We start from the raw sequence: 21932 nt of genomic DNA on the forward strand, positions 1-21932 counted from the left end.
GAGGACACTCAGTAAGGATGTGTTTCACGCTTAAAACACTAAAGCAAGTTTGACAATTAGGCTTCGGTTCAGACTTCATTAAGTATTCGTGTGTGTATCGGGTATGTCCAATTCTCAACCTTCTAATGACTGCTTTTTCTTTTCTAGTCATAGTTGGGAGTTCAAATATATTGACAGTCTGCCGGATCTCATGTAATGTGTTTTTGATTGTGTTCCAGTGGATTTACCAAGAGATATGTTGTTGCTGCTTAAACATATGTTTCAAATCACTACGGATTTGAACATGTTCTTTGAATGCTGACCATTTAGGGTAGAGGCTAGTTTGGCGACGTGATCTGCTTTTTCATTACCGGGGATACCGATATGGGATGGTATCCAGATGATAGTAACAACAACGCCTTGAGAAGCAAGTGTACTATAGATGTTATGGATTTCGTGAACTGAAGGATGTTGAACATATAAACTTTTTATGGATAAGAGTGATGATAAGGAATCTGTGCATATTGCTTGGCTTTTACTATCGATTTCTAAGGATTTAAAAGCTTCTAATATCGCGTATAATTCTCCAGTATATACGCTGCATACATCTGGTAATAAAAATGATTTTATAGTCTTATCAACTGTGGTAACAGCACATCCAGTTCCTATTTCACTTTTGGAAGCATCTGTGTATGAAATTTTTTGGAATTGGTTGTTCTCTATGATTTCTTCAAACTATTGTCTTATCACGATGCTCGGAGTTTCGTGTTTGTTGTAGGTCAACAAAGAAGTATTTAAATGTAGGATTGATCTGCTCCAAGGAGGGGGAGCTGGAATTGGATATGGAAGTGTTTTGGTAAGATCGATGGGATTTCTTAAGGTTGATTTCTGGATTTCAATAATTGATTGGATCGTTTTCGGTAAATCTAAGAGAGGTTTTGAATTTATTAGACGATAGACGGGGTTAGATGGATTTGCGGATACTGTAGCAAAGCAAGATTGTAGGAGATACTCTCGTCGAACCCAGAGGGGTGGTTCATTAGCCTCGCAATAGAGGCTCTCTACAGGACTGGATTTGAAGGCGCCTAAACAGAGACGAATGGAAGTATTATGCACAGAGTTGAGTAACTTTAAGTCAGACTTTGACGCATACATGTAAATGAAACTACCGTAGTCCAGTTTGGAGCGAATTAAGGCTCTGTAGACATTGAGTAAAATACTTTCGTCTGCACCCCAAGTATACTGTGACAGTGCCTTGATTATATTAAGCCTCTTCATGGTATCTCCTTTTAGTTTGTTAATATGCTCTTTCCAAGTTAGTCTACTATCAAAAATTAAACCAAGTATTTTGTAGTGTGTTACAGTTTGCTACGGAATCTCGTTGAGATATACAATAGGATTTTGGCTACAAGGTCTTCTGCTAAATCGAATTAATTTTGATTTGGAAGGTGATAGTATTCATCCTGTCTTTTTAGCCCATTCGTTAAGTTGATTTACGGCGGTTTGCAGTACTTTACATGTGGCGGTTGTATTTTTTCCTTGACAATATAGAATAAGATCATCCGCATACATTACATATTTGACTGGTTGACAAACACTAGAACAGATGTCATTTATTGCGAGTATAAACAAGGTTGTACTGAGTACGGAACCTTGTGGGACTCCATTATTTTGCGGATATGTTGCAGATATTTCACCGTTTACTTTCACCTTGAAAGTTCTTTTTTCTTAAGTTTTGTATGAAGAAATAAATATTTCCTGTAATATTGCATTGAAGAAGCTTTTGAAGAATGGCTGGTCGTGAAATGTTATCGAAGGCTCCATCTATATCAAAAGCGGTAGCGATAACATCTTGTTTATTCGAAAAGGCGGTAGCTATTTGTGTTTGCAGTAACACTAAATTATCAAGTGTAGAACGGTGGCGTCTGAAGCCAGATTGGGCTTCGTTAATTATAGCATATTTTTCTAGAAACCAGGTTAATCTTGAGTTAATCATTTTCTCGAGAAGTTTGCATGACGAGCAGGTCAGTGAAATTGGCCTATATGATTTTGGCAGATTGGAAGGTTGATCGGGTTTTTTTATTGGTATGATGATTGATTCGGACCACATGCGAGGAAATTTCTTAGTAAGCCATATTTTATTGTACAGATTTAAAAGTTTTGCAAGGCTGGATTCAGATAAATTTTTTAAAAATATGTATGGAATATTATTTGGCCCGGCAGTGGAGTTTTTACAAGACGCTAGAGCTACTGTCAATTCTTCTAGTGTAAAAGGGAGGTTGAGAGCGGCTATATCATGTCTACTAATTTGAGGAGTGTGAGAAGTTAACGAATTTTGCTCATTTAGATTTTGGTTATGCTCGAGTTCATATCTAAATTTCAGTGCGAAACTTTCAGCCATAATATGCGAAATTGATTGGTTATCTGTAATTACTTTTCCTTCCTGTGTAATTGCTGAGATTTTTGGGGAAGATTTCTGTCCTTTAATTTGTCTTATTTTTGTCCACACTTGTGTTGGAGAAGTATCACTGGTAAGAGTCGAAACAAAATTTTGCCAGAAATCTTTCTTACTCTCTTTAGCAATATATTTAGTTTTAGCTTTTAGTCTTTTGAAGCAAATCAGGTTTTCTTGACTTCTCTTTCTTCGATATCTGTTAAGAGCAGTTTTGCATTCTTGTACTATTTGTTCGCATTCTGGATTCCACCATGATACAGCCTTTTTAGAGGGGCATATTGATATTTTCTGGACATGAGTTTCTGCAGCCATCATAATGCAATTTTTAAAAAGAGTTATTGTCTCGTCAATATCTTCAGACTCTTGTACTAATGAGAGTAGGTTTTCGGCACTACTTTTGAAATGATTCCAGTCTGCTTTAGCAATATTCCACTTAGTGACGGTGCAATGTTTTTTATGACTATTTGTTATGACTATCGGGAAATGATTACTATCGTATAGGCTATCTAAAGTATACCATGAGAGTGAATCAGCTAACTTGGGATCACATATACTTAAGTCAATAGACGAGTAACTTCCTGATGCGATATTAAAATATGTGTTAGCTCCACTGTTCATCAAACAAGAATTATTGCAATTCAATACGGTTTCTATGATTTTTCCTCTTCCGAATGTTTTCTTGGAGCCCCACATAGTATTATGGGCGTTGAAGTCTCCGACTAGTATAAATGGGCTAGGTAGTTGGCGGACTAAATCATCTAACTCGATTTCAGTGAGGTTATAGTTAGGTGGAATATAAATACTGCATATAGTTATTTTATCAGGACACCAGACAGTTACTGCTATAGCCTCCAAACTAGTGGTTAGAATATGATGTAAAGAAAATAAATCGTTAGACACGAAAATAGAGGTTCCTCCACTTGCTCTAGTAAATGTTGTTCGAAGAAAATGGTAACCTTCAAAGTTTTTAAGCTCTCGTTTATGAGAGTGTTTAAAATTAGTTTCTTGAAAGCAAATGATATCGGCTTCTGTATTGTTGATTAACTGTTGTATGCGTTCTAAGCGAGGGTAAAACCCATCGCAATTCCACTGAACTAGCGTGAAAGTAATGGCTTTAGGTAGTTAAAGAAGAGTCTGAGAGATGATCGTTATCATTATTGGTTGATTGAGATGCTGTACTTTCCGTTTCTGTGTTGTCTGTATTTAACTGTTTTTTAATTTTCTTAGAGACTCTTGTGAATCTATTTTTCGCTGTTATGTCTTCAAGTGAGGGTATATTTTTGACATATCGTCAAGGAGTGCCTGGACATTTGGAGTGAACTCCTGTGCTTCGTGTAAGGGGTTATCACTGCCGAATGTATAAGCAAGGAAGGTTAGGAAATTTTCAACAGGAAGGGAAAATGAGTCTGGATTTTCTTGAAAAAGATTTTGGATAGTGTGAATTGTGGAATTAGTTAATTTAGACTTATCGGGGGAGTCTTTCTTAGATCTTTTGGCTTTATGCTTAGTGGGAACAATTACATCTGATGTGGGCATTTCATTGATTTTAGTGGGTGTATTTTAGAAGTTTGTGTTTCCAAAGACCTTGTATCACTGATGTCAGAACGATTTCGTTTCTGACTGGTGGATGGGGGAAGAAAATCATTATTTGGGGTTATGGAAGTAATGGGAACATCGACTGTATTTATTTGTTGACTTTGAAAGTGTGTCATTATTTGATATTGGGGAAGTGGGATTGGGTTCAGTAGGGAACGATTGTTCATTTAGGGAAGGATTTCTAGGAGGATTTTGACAATCATTTGCCGTGTGACCTTGTAATTTGCATAAAAAACAAACCATTTTATCCATAGAGAGAAATATCCTGTGAGAGTTGTTGTCAAAAGGGATTATTATTGAAGTTTGGAGCTCAAAGTTTTCTGTGGATGGAGTGACATATACTTGTCTTCTGAAACTCATAATATGAGTAAATACATCACCGGGGATTCCAGCTTTTAGATATGAGACTGGTGACGCGAGTTATAGACCTAGATCCTTGAGATGTTTTTCTATGATGTCGTGTGGGATTGATGGACAAACGCTGAAAATTATAAGCCTTTTAGCTGGTGTTACTAATCTGCGTACTGGTAGTTCAACTGTATTAGTTTTAATTGTAGGATGTTCAGTTATAATTTGATCGACGAGTTCAGAATTTGTAAGGTAGATACAGATTCTGTTATTGGAAATTCTTGAGGCGAAGCAGATGTTTTTCGGATTAACAATATTACCTATGGCCTTGACATAGTCGAGTAGTACTAAATTTGGTTCTGCATGAATTAAAGTTGCTTCGGTCTTCTTCGGATACTTCGGACGCGGTTTAGTCATAGTAGCAGTTGCATATGAACTAGTAAGATTACTGGAAGAATTGGGTCCAGACATGGTGTTGCTAACAGTGGGGGAACATTGATTTAAATTGTTACTCATGTAGTCAAAAGTAACTTGAATTTGTTTATATTAACATTTTGGATGTCTGGAAATAAGTGATAACTTTCGATATATCACTGCAATACTGGTTGCCTAACTGTTGGCGTCCGTTGGGACGTGATAGCAACAGTGAAATACTATTGACAGTTTGACACTGAATTTGTTTAAGTTGAAAGATTATTAAGTAAAAAATCTCTTACTGAACGAAATTACGGCTTGTTCTTGATGATTTACACGTAACACAATTTTTATTAGTCACTATTTGCTCGAAAACTAATTTTAATAACTAGTATTTACAGTAATAATTACAAATTTCGGCACCAATTTACAGATCGATACATACACGTTCTGACGTTAGTTTGACAGACCTAAAATGAGTTTGATTTATTTCGTTTGGTCTATATTGTATATTACCTAAGGGTTGTTCGAACGCTAATCAAAAATGATCATTATCAAATATTTAATTACTGTCACCAACTGTCAATATCAACTTTGTTTGGGTTGCTGAAAACATAATTATGGATTACAATTATGAAATTAGTTAATCAATTATGTTCATAATTGTTATGTTAATTTATTAACTAATCTCATAATTATAATCAATCATGTTTTCAGCAACCCAATCAAAGTTGACATTGACAGTTGGTGACAGTAATTAAATATTTAATAGTGATCATTGTTGATTAGCGTTCGAACAACCCGCCCTTAGTGAGGACCCCCACTTATTTTGTTTTAATAATTTATCTAAATAGCATACTCGTGACAATATGGATTAGCCTTAAAAATCGTTTGCTGCAACAAATGTTAATTAGGTCACGTCACAACCGTATTGAATCTCTTTATATTATCACATTGGTTTAAAAAATATTAATACATCTTGGTTACAATATTCATAAAAAGTATCGGTAGTAATTAAAATTTTTATTTTTTAAATATAACTATTAGACGTTCCTTGTCCAGTGCAGGAAATTCCGTTTTTGTCTCTAGAGTACTTGGCGATTTTACATCGGTACTGGTCTAGCAGGTGGACCTGGAAATTTTCCAGGTAAACCTAAAGGTGGAGCTGAAGGCTTCCCTGGTGGACATGCAGAAGGTTGGGCAAGAGGTTTCCTAGGTTGGCCTGGAGGTGAATCTGGAGAAGGCCATGGGGGTTTTTCTGGGGACCTGAAGGTGAGCCTGCAATAGTACCCGGTGTACCAGGAGGTTGTCCAGGTGGACCCGGAGATTGGCCAGGTGATTTTTCAGGTGGTCCTGTAGGGTTACCAGGATGATCTGAAGAAAGTCCTGGATGTTTGTCAGGTGCGTCTATAGGTCTATCAGGAGGTCTTGGAAATTTTACTGGTGAACCTGGAGGTGGCACTGATCCTTTCCTAGATGGACCTGACGGTTGGCCAGTAGGCTCTTCAGGTTGACTACCTGGATGTGGGCCTGTAGGAGTATTCAGTGGACCAGGAAGCTTCCCAGGGGAACCTGGAGGTGGTCCTGGTGGCTTCTCATGTGGACTCGGAGTTGGTCCTGATGACCATTGAAGTGAACCGGTAGGTTGTTCTGTAGGCTTCTTATGTAAACCTGGTGGTGGCCTTGGTAGTTTTTCAAATGGACCTGAAGGATGGACAGGATGGACAGGTATTCCCGGTGAACCTGTTGGTTGGTTTGGAGGAGTACTCAGTGAACCAGTAGGCCTCCCATCTGGACTTGTAGGCAATTCTGGTGGCTTTTCATGTGGACTTAGAGTAGGTACTGATGACTTTTGGGGTTGACCTGTAGGCTTACCGGCAGGACTTTGAGGTGTTTCAGGTAAACCTGGTGGTTGGTCTGATAGAATACCCGGTGGACAAGGAGTCGTCTTAGGTTGACCTGGAGGTTGACTTGGAAGTTTACTAGGTGGACCTTTAGGTTGTCCTAGTGTGTTTTCAAGTGGATCTGGAGGTATGCCAGGAGGTATTTCAGGTATACCTGAAAATTTTTCAGGTGGACTTGGGGTGGGCCAGAAGGCGCGCTCGTTGGACCAGTAGGCTTTCTATGTGGACTTGTAGGTGGTCCTGGTGGCTTCTCATGTAGACTTAGAGATGGTCCTGATGACGTTCGATGTGAGCCGGAAGGTTTTTCTGTAGGCTTCTCATGTAGACCTGGTGGTGAACTTGGTAACTTTTCATGTGGAACTAAAAGGTGGGCAGGAGATTCTCCCGGTGAAACTGTAGGCTCACCAGCAAGACCTGGAGATAGTCCTGGAAGTTTTCCAGGTGAACCTGGAGGTTGGCCTGGAGGAGTATTTGGTAGAACAGTAGGTCTCCCATGCGGACCTGTAAGTGGTCCTGGTGACTTCTCATGTGAACTTGGAGTTGGACCTCTAGGTTGTTCTGTAGGCTCACCAGCAAGACCTATTGGTAATTCCGGAGGTTGTCCAGGTGGATCTGGAGGTTGGCCTGGAGGAGCATTTGGAGGACCAGTAGGCTTCCCATGTGGACCTGTTAGTGGCCCAGGTGACTTCTCATGTGGACCTAAAGTTTGTCCCGATGACTTTTGAAGTGAACTGGTAGGTTGTTCTGTAGGCTTCTCATGTAGACCTGGTGGTGGCCTTAGTAACTTTTTAAGTGGACTTGGAGGGTGCACAGAAGGTTTTCCCAGTGAATCTGTAGGCTCACCAGAAGGACCTGGTGGTAGTCCTGGATGTTTTCCAGGTGGACTTGGAGGTAGGCCTGGAGGAGTATTTACTGGACCAGTAGGCATCATCCCATGTGGACCTGTAAGTGATACTGATGACTTTTTAAGTAAATCGGTAGGTTTTTCCGTAGGCTTCTCATGTAAACCGGGTAGTGGTCTTGGTAACTTTTCAAGTGGACGTACAGGATGGACAGGGGGTTTTTCTGGAGAACCTGTATGCTCACCACCAGTACTTGGTGGTAGTCCTAGAGGTTTCCCAGGTGGAGCTGGAGGTTTGCCTGGAGAAGCACTCGGTGGACCAGCAGGCTTACCATGTGGATCTCTAGGTGGTCCTGGTGGCTTATCATGTAGATTTGGAGTTGGTCCTGATGATATTTGAAGTGAACCGGTAGTATGTTCCGTATGCTTCTCATGTAGACCTGTTGGTGGCCTTGATAACTTTTCAAGTGGACCTGGATGTTGGACAGTATATTTTTCCGAGGAACCTGTAGGCACACCAGCATGACCTGTTGGGAGTCTTGGAGGTTTTCCAGATGGTCCCTGTAGTTGGCTTGGAGTGGTACTTGATGGACCAGTGGGCTTCCAATGTGGGCCTGTAGGTGGTCCTTGTGGCTCCTCATGTGGACTTGGGGTTGGTCTTGATGACTTTTGAAGTGAACCGGTAGTATGTTCCGTAGGCTTCTCATGTAGAGCTGGTGGTGGCCTTGGTAATCTTTCAATTGGACCTGGAGGTTTTACAGTATATTTTTCCGGTGAACGTGTAGGCACACCAGCAGGACCAGTTAGTAGTCCTGGAGGTTTTCCAGATGATCCCTGTAGTTGGCTTGGAGTAGTACTCGATGGACCAGTGGGCTTCCAATGTTGGCCTGTAGGTGGTTCTTGTGGCTTCTCATGTGGATTTGGGGTTGGTCTTGATGACTTTTGAAGTGAACCGTTAGGTTGTTCTGTAGGCTTCTCATGTAGACCTGGTGGTGGCTTTTGTAACTTTTCAGGTGGACCTGGAGGGTTGACAGGAGGCTTTCCCAGTGAACCTGTAGGCTCACCAGCAGGATTTAGAAGTTGCCCAGGTGGACCTGAATGTTGGCCTGGAGGAGTACTTGGTGGACCAATAGGCTTCTCATGTGGTTCTGGTGGCTTCTCATGTGGAAGTGTAGTTGCTCCTGATGATGTTTGAAGTGAACCGGCAGGTTGTTGTGTAGGCTTCTCATGTAGACCTGGTGGAGGCCTTGATAACCTTTCGGGTGAACCTGGAGGGTGGACAGGAGGTTTATTCGGTAAACCTGTAGTCTTACCATAAGAACCTGGATGTAGTCCTGGAGGATTTATAGGTGGACCTGGTGGTGGGCCTGAAGGAGTATTTGGTGGATGAGTGGGCTTCCCTTGTGGACTTGTAGGTGGTTCTGGTGGCTTCTTATATGGACTTGAAATTAGTACTGATGAATATTGTGGTGAACCTGTCGCATGTACTTTAAACTTCTCATGTAGACCTGGTGGTGGCCTTGGTAACTTTTCAGGCGGACCTGTAGGGTGGACAGGAGGTTTTTCCGGTGAACTTGTAGGCTTACCAGCAGGACCAGGAAATATTTCTGGAGGTTTTTCAGTTGGACCTCCAGGTACTCCTGGAGGATTTCCAGATGGACCTAAAGGTTGGCCTGGAGGAGAACTCGGTGGGCCAGTAGGTTTTCCATGTGGACCTGTAGGTGGACCTGGTGACTTTTCATGTGGACTTGGATTTGGGCCTGATGACAATTGAGATGTACCCGTAGGTTGGCCCGTAAGTTTTTCTGGTACAGCTGAAGGTATGCCTTGATGCGTGTCCGGTGAACTAGTTGGCTTCTTAGATAGACTTGGAGGTTGTACTGTAGGTTTCTCATGTGGAGCTGGAGATATTCCTGGTGGCTTCTCAGGTGGACTTGAAGAGTGGCCTTGAGGTATTCCTGGTGGATCGGTAGGCTTACCAGCAAGGTGTAAAGGAGCTCCTGGAGGTTTTTTAGAGGGACCTGTTGGTGGGCCTGTAGAATTATCCAGTGGACCAGGAGGCTTCCCAGGTTGACCAGGAGGTGGACTTGGAGGCGTCCCAAGTGGACCCGGTGGTGATGCTAGTGGCTTTTCAGGTGGACCTGTAGGTTGGCCAGAAGGATCTCCAGGTAAACCTGAAGTCTCCGCATCTGAAATTTGGGGGGGCCCTGATGTAGACCCTTGTAGGCCCTTTTGTAGTAGACCTGAAGGTGGGCCTGGTGGTTTTATAAGTGAACCTGGTGGTTTTGTATTTGGACCTTGTTTTTCTGGACCTGGCCGTTGGACAGTATGTTTTTTCTGTGAAGGTGTAGGCACACCAGCAGGACCTCTTGGTAGTCCTGGAGATTTACTAGATGGTCCCTGTAGTTGGCTTGGAGTAGTACTCGGTGGACCAGTGGGCTTCCAATGTGTGCCTGTAGGTGGTTCTGGTGGCTTCTCATGTGGACTTGGGGTTGGTCTTGATGACTTTTGTAGTGAACCGGTAGGTTGTTCTGTAGGCTTATCATGTACACGTGTTGGTGGCATTGCTAACTGTTCAAGAGGACCTGGAGGGAGGACATGATGTTTTCCTGGTGAACCTGTAGGCTCACCAGCAAGATCTAGTGGTAATTCTGAAGGTTGTCCAGGTGGACCTGGAGGTTGGCCTGGAGGAGTATTTGAAGGAACAGTAGGCTTACCAAGTGGACCTGTTAGTGGCCCTGGTGACTCCTCATGTGGATTTGGAGTTTGTCCTGATGACTTTTGGAATGAACTGGTAGGATGTTCTGTAGGCTTATCATTTAGACCTGGTGGTGGCCTTGGTAACTTTTTAGGTGGACTTGGAGGGTGGACAGAAGGTTTTCCCAGTGAATCTGTAGGCTCACCAGCAGAGCCTGGTGGTAGTCCTGGATGTTTTCCAGGTGGACTTGGATGTAGGCCTGGAGGAGTATTTGTTGGACCAGTAGGCATCATTCCATGTGGACCTGTATGTGGTCCTGATGACTTTTCAAGTAAATCGGTAGGTTTTTCCGTAGGCTTCTCATGTAAACTGGGTGGTGGCCTTGGTAACTTTTCCAGTGGACCTAGAGGGTGGACAGGGGGTTTTTCCGGTGAACCTGTATGCTCACCACCAGCACCTGGTGGTGGTCCTGGAGGTTTTCCAGGTGGACCTGTAGGTTGGCCTGAAGAAGTACTCAGTGGACCAGTAGGCTTACCATGTGGATCTCTAGGTGGTCCTGGTGGCTTATCATGTAGATTTGGAGTTGGTCCTGATGACATTTGAAATGAACCGGTAGTATGCTCCATATGCTTCTCATGTAGACCTGGTGGTTGCCTTGGTAACTTTTCAAATGGACCTGGAAGTTGGCCAGTATATTTTTCCGGTGAACCTGTAGGCACACCAGCATGACCTGTTGGTAGTCTTGGAGATTTTCCAGATGGTCCCTGTAGTTGGCTTGGAGTAGTACTAGATGGACCAGTAGGCTTCCAATGTGGGCCTGTAAGTGGTTCTTGTGGCTTCTCATGTGGACTTGGGGTTGGTTTTGATGATTTTTGAAATGAACCTGTAGGTTGTTCTCTAGGCTTCTCATGTTGACCTGGTGGTGGCTTTTGTAACATTTTAGGTGGACCTGTAGGGGGGACAGGAGGTTTTCCCGGTGAACCTGTAGGCTTACCAGCAGGACCAAGAGATATTTCTGGAGGTTTTCCAGTTGGACCTGGAGGTACTCCTGGGGGTTTTCCAGATGGTCCCTGTAATTCGTTTGGAGTAGTACTCGATGGACCAGTGGGCTTCCAATGTGGGCCTGTAGGTGGTTCTTGTGGCTTCTCATGTGGTCTTGGGGTTGGTCTTGATGACTTTTGAACTGAACCGATAGATTGTTCTGTACGCTTCTCATGTAGACCTGGTGGTGGCTTTTGTAACATTTCAGGTGGACCTGGAGGGTGGACAGGAGGTTTTCCCGGTGAGCCTGTAGGCTTACCAGCAGGACCAGGAGATATTTCTGGAGGTATTCCAGTTGGACCTAGAGGTACACCTGGAGGTTTTCCAGATGGACCTGGAGGTTGGCCTGGAGGAGTACTCGGCGGACGAGTAGGCTTACCATGTGGATCTCTTGGTGGTCCCGGTGGCGTTTCTTGTAAAGTTGGAGTTGGTCCTGATGACTTTTGAAGTGAACCGGTAGTATGTTCCGTAGGCTTCTCATGTAGACCTGTTGGTGACCTTGGTAACTTTTCGAATGGACCTGGTGGTTGGACAGTATATTTTTCCGGTGAATCTGTAGGCACACCACCATGACCTGTTGGTAGTCCTGGAGGTTTTCCAGATGATCCCTGTAGTTGGCTTGAAGTAGTACTCGATGGACCAGTGGGCTTCCAATGTTGGCCTGTAGGTGGTTCTTGTGGCTTCTCATGTGGACTTGGGGTTGGTCTTGATGACGTTTGAAGTGAACCGGTAGGTTGTTCTGTACTCTTCTCATGTAGACCTGGTGGTGGCTTTTGTAACATTTCAGGTGGACCTTGAGGGTGGACAGTAGGTGGTCCCGGTGAACCTGTAGGCTTACTAGTAGGACCAGGAGATATTTCTGGAGGTTTTCCAGTTGGACCTGGAGGTACCCCTGGAGGTTTTCCAGATGGACCGGGAGGTTGGCCTGGAAGAGTACTCGGTGTACGAGTAGGCTTACCATGTGGATCTCTTGGTGGTTCCGTTGGCTTCTCTTGTAGAATTTGAGTTGGTCCTGATGACTTTTGAAGTGAACCGGTAGTATGATCCGTAGGCTTCTCATGTAGACCTGTTGGTGGCCTTGGTAACTTTTCGAATGAACCTGTAGTTGGAGTTGGGTTTTCTGGTGAACGTGTAGGCACATCAGCAGGACCGGTTGATAGTCCTGGAGGTTTTCCAGATGGTCCCTGTAGTTGGCTTGAAGTAGTACTCGGTGGACCAGTGGGCTTCCAGTGTGGGCCTGTAGGTGGTTCTGGTGGCTTCTCATGTGGACTTGGGGTTGGTCTTGATGACGTTTGAAGTGAACCGGTAGGTTGTTCTGTACGCTTCTCATGTAGACCTGGTGGTGGCTTTTGTAACATTTCAGGTGGACCTTGAGGGTGGACAGGAGGTTGTCCCGGTGAACCTGTAGGCTTACTAGTAGGACCAGGAGATATTTCTGGAGGTTTTCCAGTTGGACCTGGAGGTACCCCTGGAGGTTTTCCAGATGGACTGGGAGGTTGGCCTGGAGGAGTACTCGATGTACGAGTAGGCTTACCATGTGGACCTCTTGGTGGTTCCGTTGGCTTCTCTTGTAGAGTTTGAGTTGGTCCTGATGACTTTTGAAGTGAACCGGTAGTATGATCCGTAGGCTTCTCATGTAGACCTGTTGGTGGCCTTGGTAACTTTTCGAATGAACCTGTAGTTGGAGTTGGGTTTTCTGGTGAACGTGTAGGCACATCAGCAGGACCGGTTGGTAGTCGTGGAGGTTTTCCAGATAGTCCCTGTAGTTGGCTTGGAGTAGTACTCGGTGGACCAGTGGGCTTCCAGTGTGGGCCTGTAGGTGGTTCTGGCGGCTTCTCATGTGGACTTGGGGTTGGTCTTGATGACGTTTGAAGTGAACCGGTAGGTTGTTCTGTACGCTTCTCATGTAGACCTGGTGGTGGCTTTTGTAACTTTTCAGGCGGACCTGTAGGGTGGACAGGAGGTTTTCCTGGTGAAACTGTAGGCCTACCAGCAGGAGTTGGAGGCAGGCTGGTAGATTTTTCAGGTAAACTTGAAAGTTGGCCTGGAGGAGTACTCGGTGGACCAGAGGGCTTCCAATGTGTACCTGTAGGTGGTCCCTGCGGCTTCTCATGTGGACTTGGATTTGGTCCAGTTGACTTTTGAAGTGAACCGTTAGGATATTCTGCAGGTTTCTCATGTAGACCTTGCGGTGGCTTTTGTAACATTTCAGGTGGACCTGGAGGGTGGACAGGAGGTTTTCCCGGTGAACCTGTGGACTTACCAGCAGGACCAGGAGATATTTCTGGAGGTTTTCCAGTTGGACGTGGAGGTACTCCTGGAGGTTTTCCAGATGGACCTGTAGGTTGGCCCGTAGGTTTTTCTGGTGGAGCTGGAGGTAAGCCTTGATGCGTGTCCGGTGAACTAGTTGGCTTCTTAAGTAAACTTGGAGGTTGTACTGTAGGCTTCTCATGTATACCTGGAGATTTTTCTGGTGGCTTTTCAGGTGGACTTGGAGAGTGGCCTGGAGGTATTCCTGGTGGACCGGTAGGCTCAAGGTTTAGAAGTGCTCCTGAAGGTTTTTTAGAGGGACCTGTTGGTGGGCCTGTAGAACTACCCACTGGACGAGGATGCTTCCCAGGTTGACCAGGAGGTGGACTTGGAGGCGTCTTAAGTGGACCCGGTGGTGATGCTAGTGGCTTTTCAGGTGGACCTTCAGGTTGGTCTGAAGGTTCTCCAGATAAACCTGAAGTCCCCGCATCTGAAATTTGAGGTGGCCCTGATGGCTTTTCTAGTTGACCTGAAGGTGGGCCTGGTGGTTTTATAAGTGAACCTGGTGGTTTTGTATTTGGACCTTGTTGTTGTTCTGTAGGTTTTTTATGTAGACCTGCTGGGGGCCTTGGTGGCTTTTCAGGTGAACCTGGAGGTTGGTCTGGAGGAGTATCCGGTGAACCGAAAATCTTCCCAGGAGGACCTAGAAGTTGACCCGTAGGCTCCCTAGGTGGACTTTGAAGTGATCCTGGAGGCTTTTTGTGTGCACCTGTCGGTTTTCCAGGTACTGTAACTTTACAGCCAGCTTGGTGAGGCCAATCACAAACAAGTATTTTTGGGTTGAAGTGAGTTCCAGGTCCGCAGGACATTTCAAAGTTTCCAGGGCATAAATAAAACTTTGTGCAATCTGTTGGATGAGGAGAAGGTTTATTTTCATTGCTACATGGTGCCAAAGAAGCTGAAATAAAAGTAAAACATATTTATAAAAAGTATTTTTAAAAGAATAGGTATGACAATTAGTGAAATTTATGGTTTTATATGAAAACATAATAGGATAAAAAACTAATAGAATATTGAAACATATACTCAACTAACTATAAGGAATCACTATATATTTGAAACCTGCAGCCTTTGGAAGCTATAGCTATAGGTGTAAATATTTTAGTTGAAACGATAAAAAGACGAGTTGCCCTGCCCAAGGACTATATAGCAGGAAGAAGTTACGGGATCCCGAGTTAACCAGGCAGTAGAATGTGTAAAATCACATGATTAACGAATTCGTGTACTTAGAGATCGAGGACGACAAGCTAGAACGGATACTGCCGGATTTGTTCATAAATATACAGTGCTAGTCAAAAGTCCGTACCCCCCTCGTATCTTTTGAACGGTTATACCTATAATAGTGAAATTTGGAGTGAGGAAATAAACGGACGTAAGCTTCTTAACTAGTTATGACAGGTGACGTAATAGTGACAGATGACGTTACAGAGCCACTGTGACCGATAATTTTAAATGGGACCTTATAGCAAGTGATACCTCGTTTGAAAGGTATTTAAAATACCTATTCAGTCATACTAATTTTTTTGGGTTTAAGTTGATTTTGATTTTGGTGAATAAATTAAATAAATATAACATTGTAGTTTCGAATTTAATTAATAAAAATTCAAATGTCCGCCTGTGGATTTTTTGTCAAAAAAGTTGACGTTTTTTAATTCTCTAGTAGTTTTTACGTCAACGTCAACCTGTTTGACAAGTAATCATAGGCGGAACTTTGAATTTTTATTAATTAAATGCGAAACTACAATTTTATATTTATTTCATTTATTCATCAAAATTTGCTTAAACCCAAACAAAATTAGTATGACTGAATAGGTATTTTAAATACCTTTCATACGAGGTATCACTTGCCATAAGGTCCCATTTAAAATTATCGGTCACAGTGGCTCTGTAACGTCATCTGTCACTATGACGTCACCTGTCATAACTAGTTAAGAAGCTTACGTCCGTTTATTTTCTCCCTCCAAATTTCACTATTATAGGTATAACCGTTCAAAAGATACGAGGGGGGGTACGGACTTTTGACTAGCACTGTATAAGAAGAAGGGTCATGTTCTGCGGAGGAATTATCATCCGTAAAGAATCCTTTAGTTTTCATCCAACCAACTTTAATAGCTGGCAGGTATCATAGTAGGTATATGCAGGTATGTAAAATGATAAAAAATATCAGAAAAAAAATTCCATATAAGTTTGGTTGAGTGTATTATAACGCTTTGGCGTTTTAATCTTTACATTATTTATATCTATAATTTTATTGAGACCATTTTTTTTAAGTATTCGAGTTATTAAATGGAATCACAGAAGTAAGTCAGAGATATGGACTTCCACTAAACATTACAAAAAATAATATGATGATCTCAACAAATAGAAACATTAAAAACATATAGGTACCTATCTTGTTACGAACGTCAATGAAAATTGTCACATTTCGTAGAAATAAAATGTAAGATAAAGAAAGCAAGATCTGCATTTCATGATTTATCAATACCCATAAAAATCAGATTACTACGATGCTGTATCTTTCATGTACTGTTGTGCGCAGTTGAGTCATGGACTATCACAGTCTATCGTCTATCATGTGGCTCTATCGTCGAATCATGAAAATATCTTATACCGTCCACGTTACTAATCAGGAGATTTTTTTTAAGATACAAAGAGAAGAGCTGCCTGTATGTTAGGGAAATAATGCCAGGTTGCACCAACAAATCTATGCTCCAGCTTAGCCCAGCTCAGCTTATAAATAGGGCCTCTTTAAGTCACACTTACGTTGCACTCTAATTTTCGATTTCAGGCCAAAGAGAAACTAAGACTAAAACCATACACTGCATGCAAATAACAATGGAAGGTGTAAAGTGTATTTATAATGATACAGACAAACACTTATTAAGGTACTGCACAGGACTTAAACAATAGTCAGCTGATATCGAACTTCCGATCAAATAGTTTCACAACTCAAAAAAAAATTAAAAACGGTTTTAAATTAAAATTTTAAATTATAGTTCAAATGTTTGTCGTTATACAGGGTGTCCCGAAAAGATTGGTCATAAATTATACCACACATTTTGGGGTCAAAAATAGTTCGATTGAACCTAATTTACTTTAGTACAAATATGCTCATAAAAAAAGTTACAGCCCTTTAAAGTTACAAAATGAAAATCGATTTTTTTCAATATATCGAAAACTATTAGAGTTTTTTTATTGAAAATGGACGTGTATTATTATTGTGGCAGGAACATCTTAAAACAAAATTATAGTGAAGTTTGTCTACCCCATAAAAAATTTATGGGGGTTTTGTTCCCTTAAACCCCCCCAAACTTTTGTGTACGTTCCAATTAAATTATTATTGTGGCACCATTAGTTAAACACAACGTTTTTAAAACTTTTTTGCCACTTAGTATTTTTTCGATAATCCAGTTTTTATTGAGATGCGGCTTCTTTTTTAATATATTTACATAAAAATTTTATGGGGGTTTTGTTCCTTTAAAGCCCCAAACGTTTGTGTACCTTCCAATTAAACTATTATTGTGGTACCATTAGTTAAACACAGTGTTTTTAAAACTTTTTTGCCCCTTAGTCTTTTTTTGACAAGTCACCTTTTATCGAGATGTGGCTTCTTTTTCAAAATATACCTAAAAATGCAAATTATAAATAAATTTTCAGATTATTAACAGGTCCCTATAATCGTACTTAACCATATACAAATATGTGGTGGATTCGACAAATATTCAAAATATGTCGATAAACACTGGCTTATCGAAAAAGTACTAAGAGGCAAAAAAGTTTTAAAAACATTGTGTCTAACTAATGGTGCCACAATAATAATTTAATTGGAACGTACACAAAAGTTTGGGGGGGTTTAAAGGAACAAAACCCCCGTAAAATTCTTATGGGGTGCACAAATTTCATTTTAATTTTTTTATAAGATGTTACTGCCATAAGAATGCCACATTTCCATTTTCAATAAAAAATCTCTAAGAGTTTTCGATATATGAAAAAAAATCGATTTTCATTTTGTAACTTCAAAGGGCTGTAACTTTTTTCTTGTGCACTATTGTATATAGCTAAGTGAGGTTCAATCAACTTATTTTTGACCCCAGAATCTGTGGTATAATTTATGACCAATCTTTTCGGGACACCCTGTATAACACATTATAACACGTCATTATATACAGGGTGACTGATTAGTGTGATGAAGCTCAATAGATCCGCTATAGTAATAGATAGCAATAAAAGTAAATAACAAAAATTCTAGTCAACTTTGAGCTTCACATTGCAAAATTAGAATGTTTTAGAAGACCAAACTTATTTTTTTTTATAGAACACCCAATATTTTATTTAATATTCAAAATCTTATTAACTTCTCATCACAAAAACATAAAAGTTTGTTATGTTATACAGGGTATTTACAAAGTTATAGTTACAAAGTATAGTTACAAAGTTCAGCTCCCCGTATAAATAAAAATAAGCACAACAACAATGGTCTATTGGTGCCATATTTTTTTGTTGATTTTGAAACTTTTTAAGAATGGTTGCTATTGCTAAGTTTCTTTATATCGAATACAGGGTGAGTCAAAATGCAAGTACATTCTTTTCTCAGAAACTTTAAATGAAACACCCTGTATTTTATATCACTATCGAAAAGTACCATTACTGTACTTTAATTTTTATATAATATTCCCTATGGCCAAATTTGTTAGTTTTCGAGATATTTTCATTTTTCAGAGCAAATTATTAATTAGGTGTCTAACCTAATAATAAAGTTATGCATATTAATGTCCGACTGATATAATATTTGACAAATAATGACATGATTTCTAAGAGTAAGGCCATCGGTTCATAATTTGCAAATATTTTACGGCAATCCCTACTTTTTCTGTCTTTACACGGCAAATTACCTGTAGTAAAATTCACACTGGTATGGATATGTAAACATTACTAGAATGTCATTCTACTTGACAATGTCATCATTAACTTTAAAGAGATGGCTTTTGAATGTTCTTGAACTGTTATTTGTATAATTGCAAATTATTAATTCAGTTAATAAATGTGATAAATTTTTGACTAATTATTCAGTGATTCTAATAATTTATATGTACAACAAAATCTAATACTCAATCGAGAAAAGAGGAAAAGTGTTAAAGTGATTTTTTAATAATATATTGTTACTATGGAACGCTTACAATTTTGAACATCTTTAACAAAATAATACTTGGATCACAGAATATATCCTGATGTATTCTCTGCTTGGATCTTCCATAAATAATAAACAATAATTAACTTTTTATTAAGTTCACGTCTTAAATCAATTATTTATCAAATACACTCTCAATACTATTTAATCAACAACACAAAATATTCACGATGCCATGTCTAATATTTAAAACTGTCACTGTGTCTTGTCATCATATTCTATTTGACTCGTGCGTTGTATGACAAAGATAGCGAATGTTTGATTTGGAAAATATCACCACGGACATGGTGTCCATTTTTTTCGAATCCTGAAAAAACTAATAAATATTTTTAAGAAATTTAAACGCAGAATGAAATACTAAATTATTATCGAGGGCCCAAAGTCCCTTAGAATAAATAAAAAGTTTCTTTGGAGTGAGATATTTGAAATTAAATTCACACTACATTTTCTCTTGGTTTTTCACCCCTGTAATTTATTAAAATAAACATTATAGAAGTTTTCAGGGACTTTCGACCCTCAGTAAGAACGTAATCTTTCATTCTGCGTTTAAATTTTTTAAAAATACTTATTAGTTTTCTCAGGATCCGAAAAAAATGATTCCCCATTTGAATAGCATTGTAGCCGAAAATACGTACCCATCCCCTTAAGTATGATATATTTCCCTAGGGCGTTATTTTGAAAAATACCGCCTTAGGGTATTAAATTTAAATAACTAGTTAAATACTGTCAAGTTGACAAATAGCAACCTAAGTAAAACTATGGTTACCACAATTATGTTACGACTATTGCTGGTAATTGTACTTATTTAAAAACTAATTAATTCAAAATTCATTCAAATTTTTTACATATAAAGAATAATTTAGTCGGACATTAAACGTTGAAGGCACCACGGGTATTATAGATAATAACGCTTTCGGTCAACGTATATCCCTCGGACCAAAGGCCCTCTGTATATACACCATTGACTTCAAGCATTATTATCGTTATAATAGCCTTGGTTCTTTAATAACTCTAACTGAACCGTTTTTATGAAACGTAGCTTCATCTCTAAATACTACATTATAGAAGAAATCTCTGTGTCACTTGATTTTATCTAAGGCCTATTCACAAAATAATATTCTCTTTTCAGAATCTTCCTGAATTAATTCTTTCGTTTTAATTAATTAGTTCGTTTGCTTTGGATTTATTTCGTATACTTGTATGTTGATTTTCAGTAACTACCAGCAACACAGTTATTTCGGTTTCCCCTGTTACGGTACTTTTTGTTCGCCCGTGTTTTTTTTTTATACATAACTGAAGCCGTGCGGTTAAAAACCAATCCTTAAGTTCAAAGCTGGCTGTTGTAGGTTGTCGTCTTTCAGGGAGTAGTTCATGATAAATTCTTACTGATAATAACGCATTTTTATTGCACTTCCCCAATTCCAGATCATATCTACAGTTTCATCAACAGTAAAGTTCATCTTAACTATTTAATAACACAATACACAAACAATTATGGTGAACCGTCAGTTTCAGACAATTCAGTCATGGCTTACTTAAAATTTGGAAAAATTTAGACACCGTATTAATAATTTGCTCTGAAAAATGAAAATATCTCTAAAACTAACAAATTTAGATATAGGGAATATTATACAAAAATTAAAGTACGGTAATGTTACTTTTCGTTAGTAACATAAAATACAGGGTGTTCCATTTAAAATTACTGAGAAATTTATGTACTTGCGCTTTGACTTACCCTGTATTCGATATAAACAAATTTAGCAATATCAACCATTCTTAAAAATTTTGACAATTAACAAAAAAATATGGCACCAATAAAATATTGCTGTTATGCTAATTTTTATTTATACGGCGAGCTGAACTTGTTACGATTTTCATGGAAAATTGGTTATAACTTTGTAAATACCCTGTACGACATAACAAACTTTTACATTTTTGTGATAGGGAAGTTAAGGACATTTAGAATAGAAAATAAAATATAGAGTGTTCCATTAAAAAAAAACATATTTGGTCTGCCATTATGATATCGAACACCCTGTAACATTCTAATTAATTTTGTAATGTGAAACTCAAAGTTGGCTACAATTTTGGTTATTAACTTTTATTGCTATCTAAGCGGATCTACTGAGCTTTATCACACTAATCAATCACCCTGTATGATTAACCAAAATCAACGGTGCACCGAACTTAAACAGTGTCACATATCGACTTGTGCAAGGCATTTGTCCATCTAAGATGTGTATAAAGCGTCGTTTGTCGAGTTAAGACAATATATTTATGTGATTACTTCTTTATTCAAAACAATCTGCGTGTGATCTTAAAGAAAAGTGACACAGTCATCACTTATTTAACTTTTTTTGAAGTATTTTTTGTTTAATGTGGTTACTTGTATTTAAATTTACATCATTAAAAAGTATAAGGGCCGGTTGTTCGAACGCTAATCAACAATGATCACTATCAAATATTTAATTACTGTCACCAAAACTGTCAATGTCAACTTTTATTGGGTTGCTGAAAACATAATTGATTAAAATTATGAGATTAGTTAATCAATTAACATAACAATTATTAACATAATTGATTAAGTAATTTCATAATTGTAATCAATTATGTTTTCAGCAACCCAAACAAAGTTGACATTGACAGTTGGTGACAGTAATTAAATATTTGATAATGATCATTGTTGATTAGTGTTCGAACAACCGGCCCTAATTCTTTTAACCAGATAATAATAATGATACATTCTGTACTGCAAGAGCCACTTTTGATAAATAATATTTCGTAAATTTTTCGTTATTTTATCTGTATAATGTCACAACTCAAAAAAAAATATTTTTTTTGAGGTTATACTTCTTTAGGCGCGTTGGGAGTAAATTCATATGTGCTCGAAATCATCAAAATCTTGGTACCCGGCGCAGCTTAAACGTTATACGTCCTCTGATTGGGTAATTACAATGACCTGTCAACAATTCTTCAATATGTCTGTTATTTTATTAACACGTCAATGGTTATGGGTAAACAAATTGTATGTAGTATATTAGTTTTTATTGTTGTGAGGACAGACACAAAAAGCAAGTTTATAATTGTAGTGACCTTTTAAATAGTTTTTAAAAGCAACAGGTACGTAGAGAATAAGCAACTGTCAAAAAAGTTTAAAA

At 39.5% G+C, this 21932-nt stretch overlaps 2 protein-coding genes across 8 annotated transcripts in view; both read right to left on the minus strand.

Annotated features, from left to right (window-relative positions):
- Window positions 1-5945: 5945 nt before the first annotated feature.
- LOC126883658 (basic salivary proline-rich protein 2-like) lies at window positions 5946-6616 on the minus strand. Its single transcript, XM_050649314.1, has 2 exons — window positions 6577-6616; window positions 5946-6535 (listed from the first exon to the last, which is right to left on the minus strand). Exons 1-2 carry the CDS (start codon window positions 6614-6616, stop codon window positions 5946-5948), a joined length of 630 nt encoding a protein of 209 aa, XP_050505271.1.
- LOC126883913 (collagen alpha-5(IV) chain-like) overlaps window positions 6551-21932 on the minus strand; it is a 35525-nt gene continuing 20143 nt past the window's right edge. The window contains exons 3-4 of one of the 7 annotated variants that reach the window (XM_050649628.1): window positions 12820-14484; window positions 6551-12243 (exon numbers count right to left, since the gene is read on the minus strand). In XM_050649628.1, the coding sequence (XP_050505585.1) occupies window positions 6797-12243; window positions 12820-14484 (7112 nt within the window). In that variant the 3' untranslated portion in view covers window positions 6551-6796. Of the gene's footprint in view, window positions 14485-21932 lie in introns of all 7 variants that reach the window. The other 6 variants (XM_050649629.1, XM_050649630.1, XM_050649627.1 and 3 more) reach the window with 6 other exon arrangements.

Source organism: Diabrotica virgifera, chromosome 4 (assembly GCF_917563875.1).
Source record: "Diabrotica virgifera virgifera chromosome 4, PGI_DIABVI_V3a".
NCBI lineage: Eukaryota > Metazoa > Arthropoda > Insecta > Coleoptera > Chrysomelidae > Diabrotica > Diabrotica virgifera.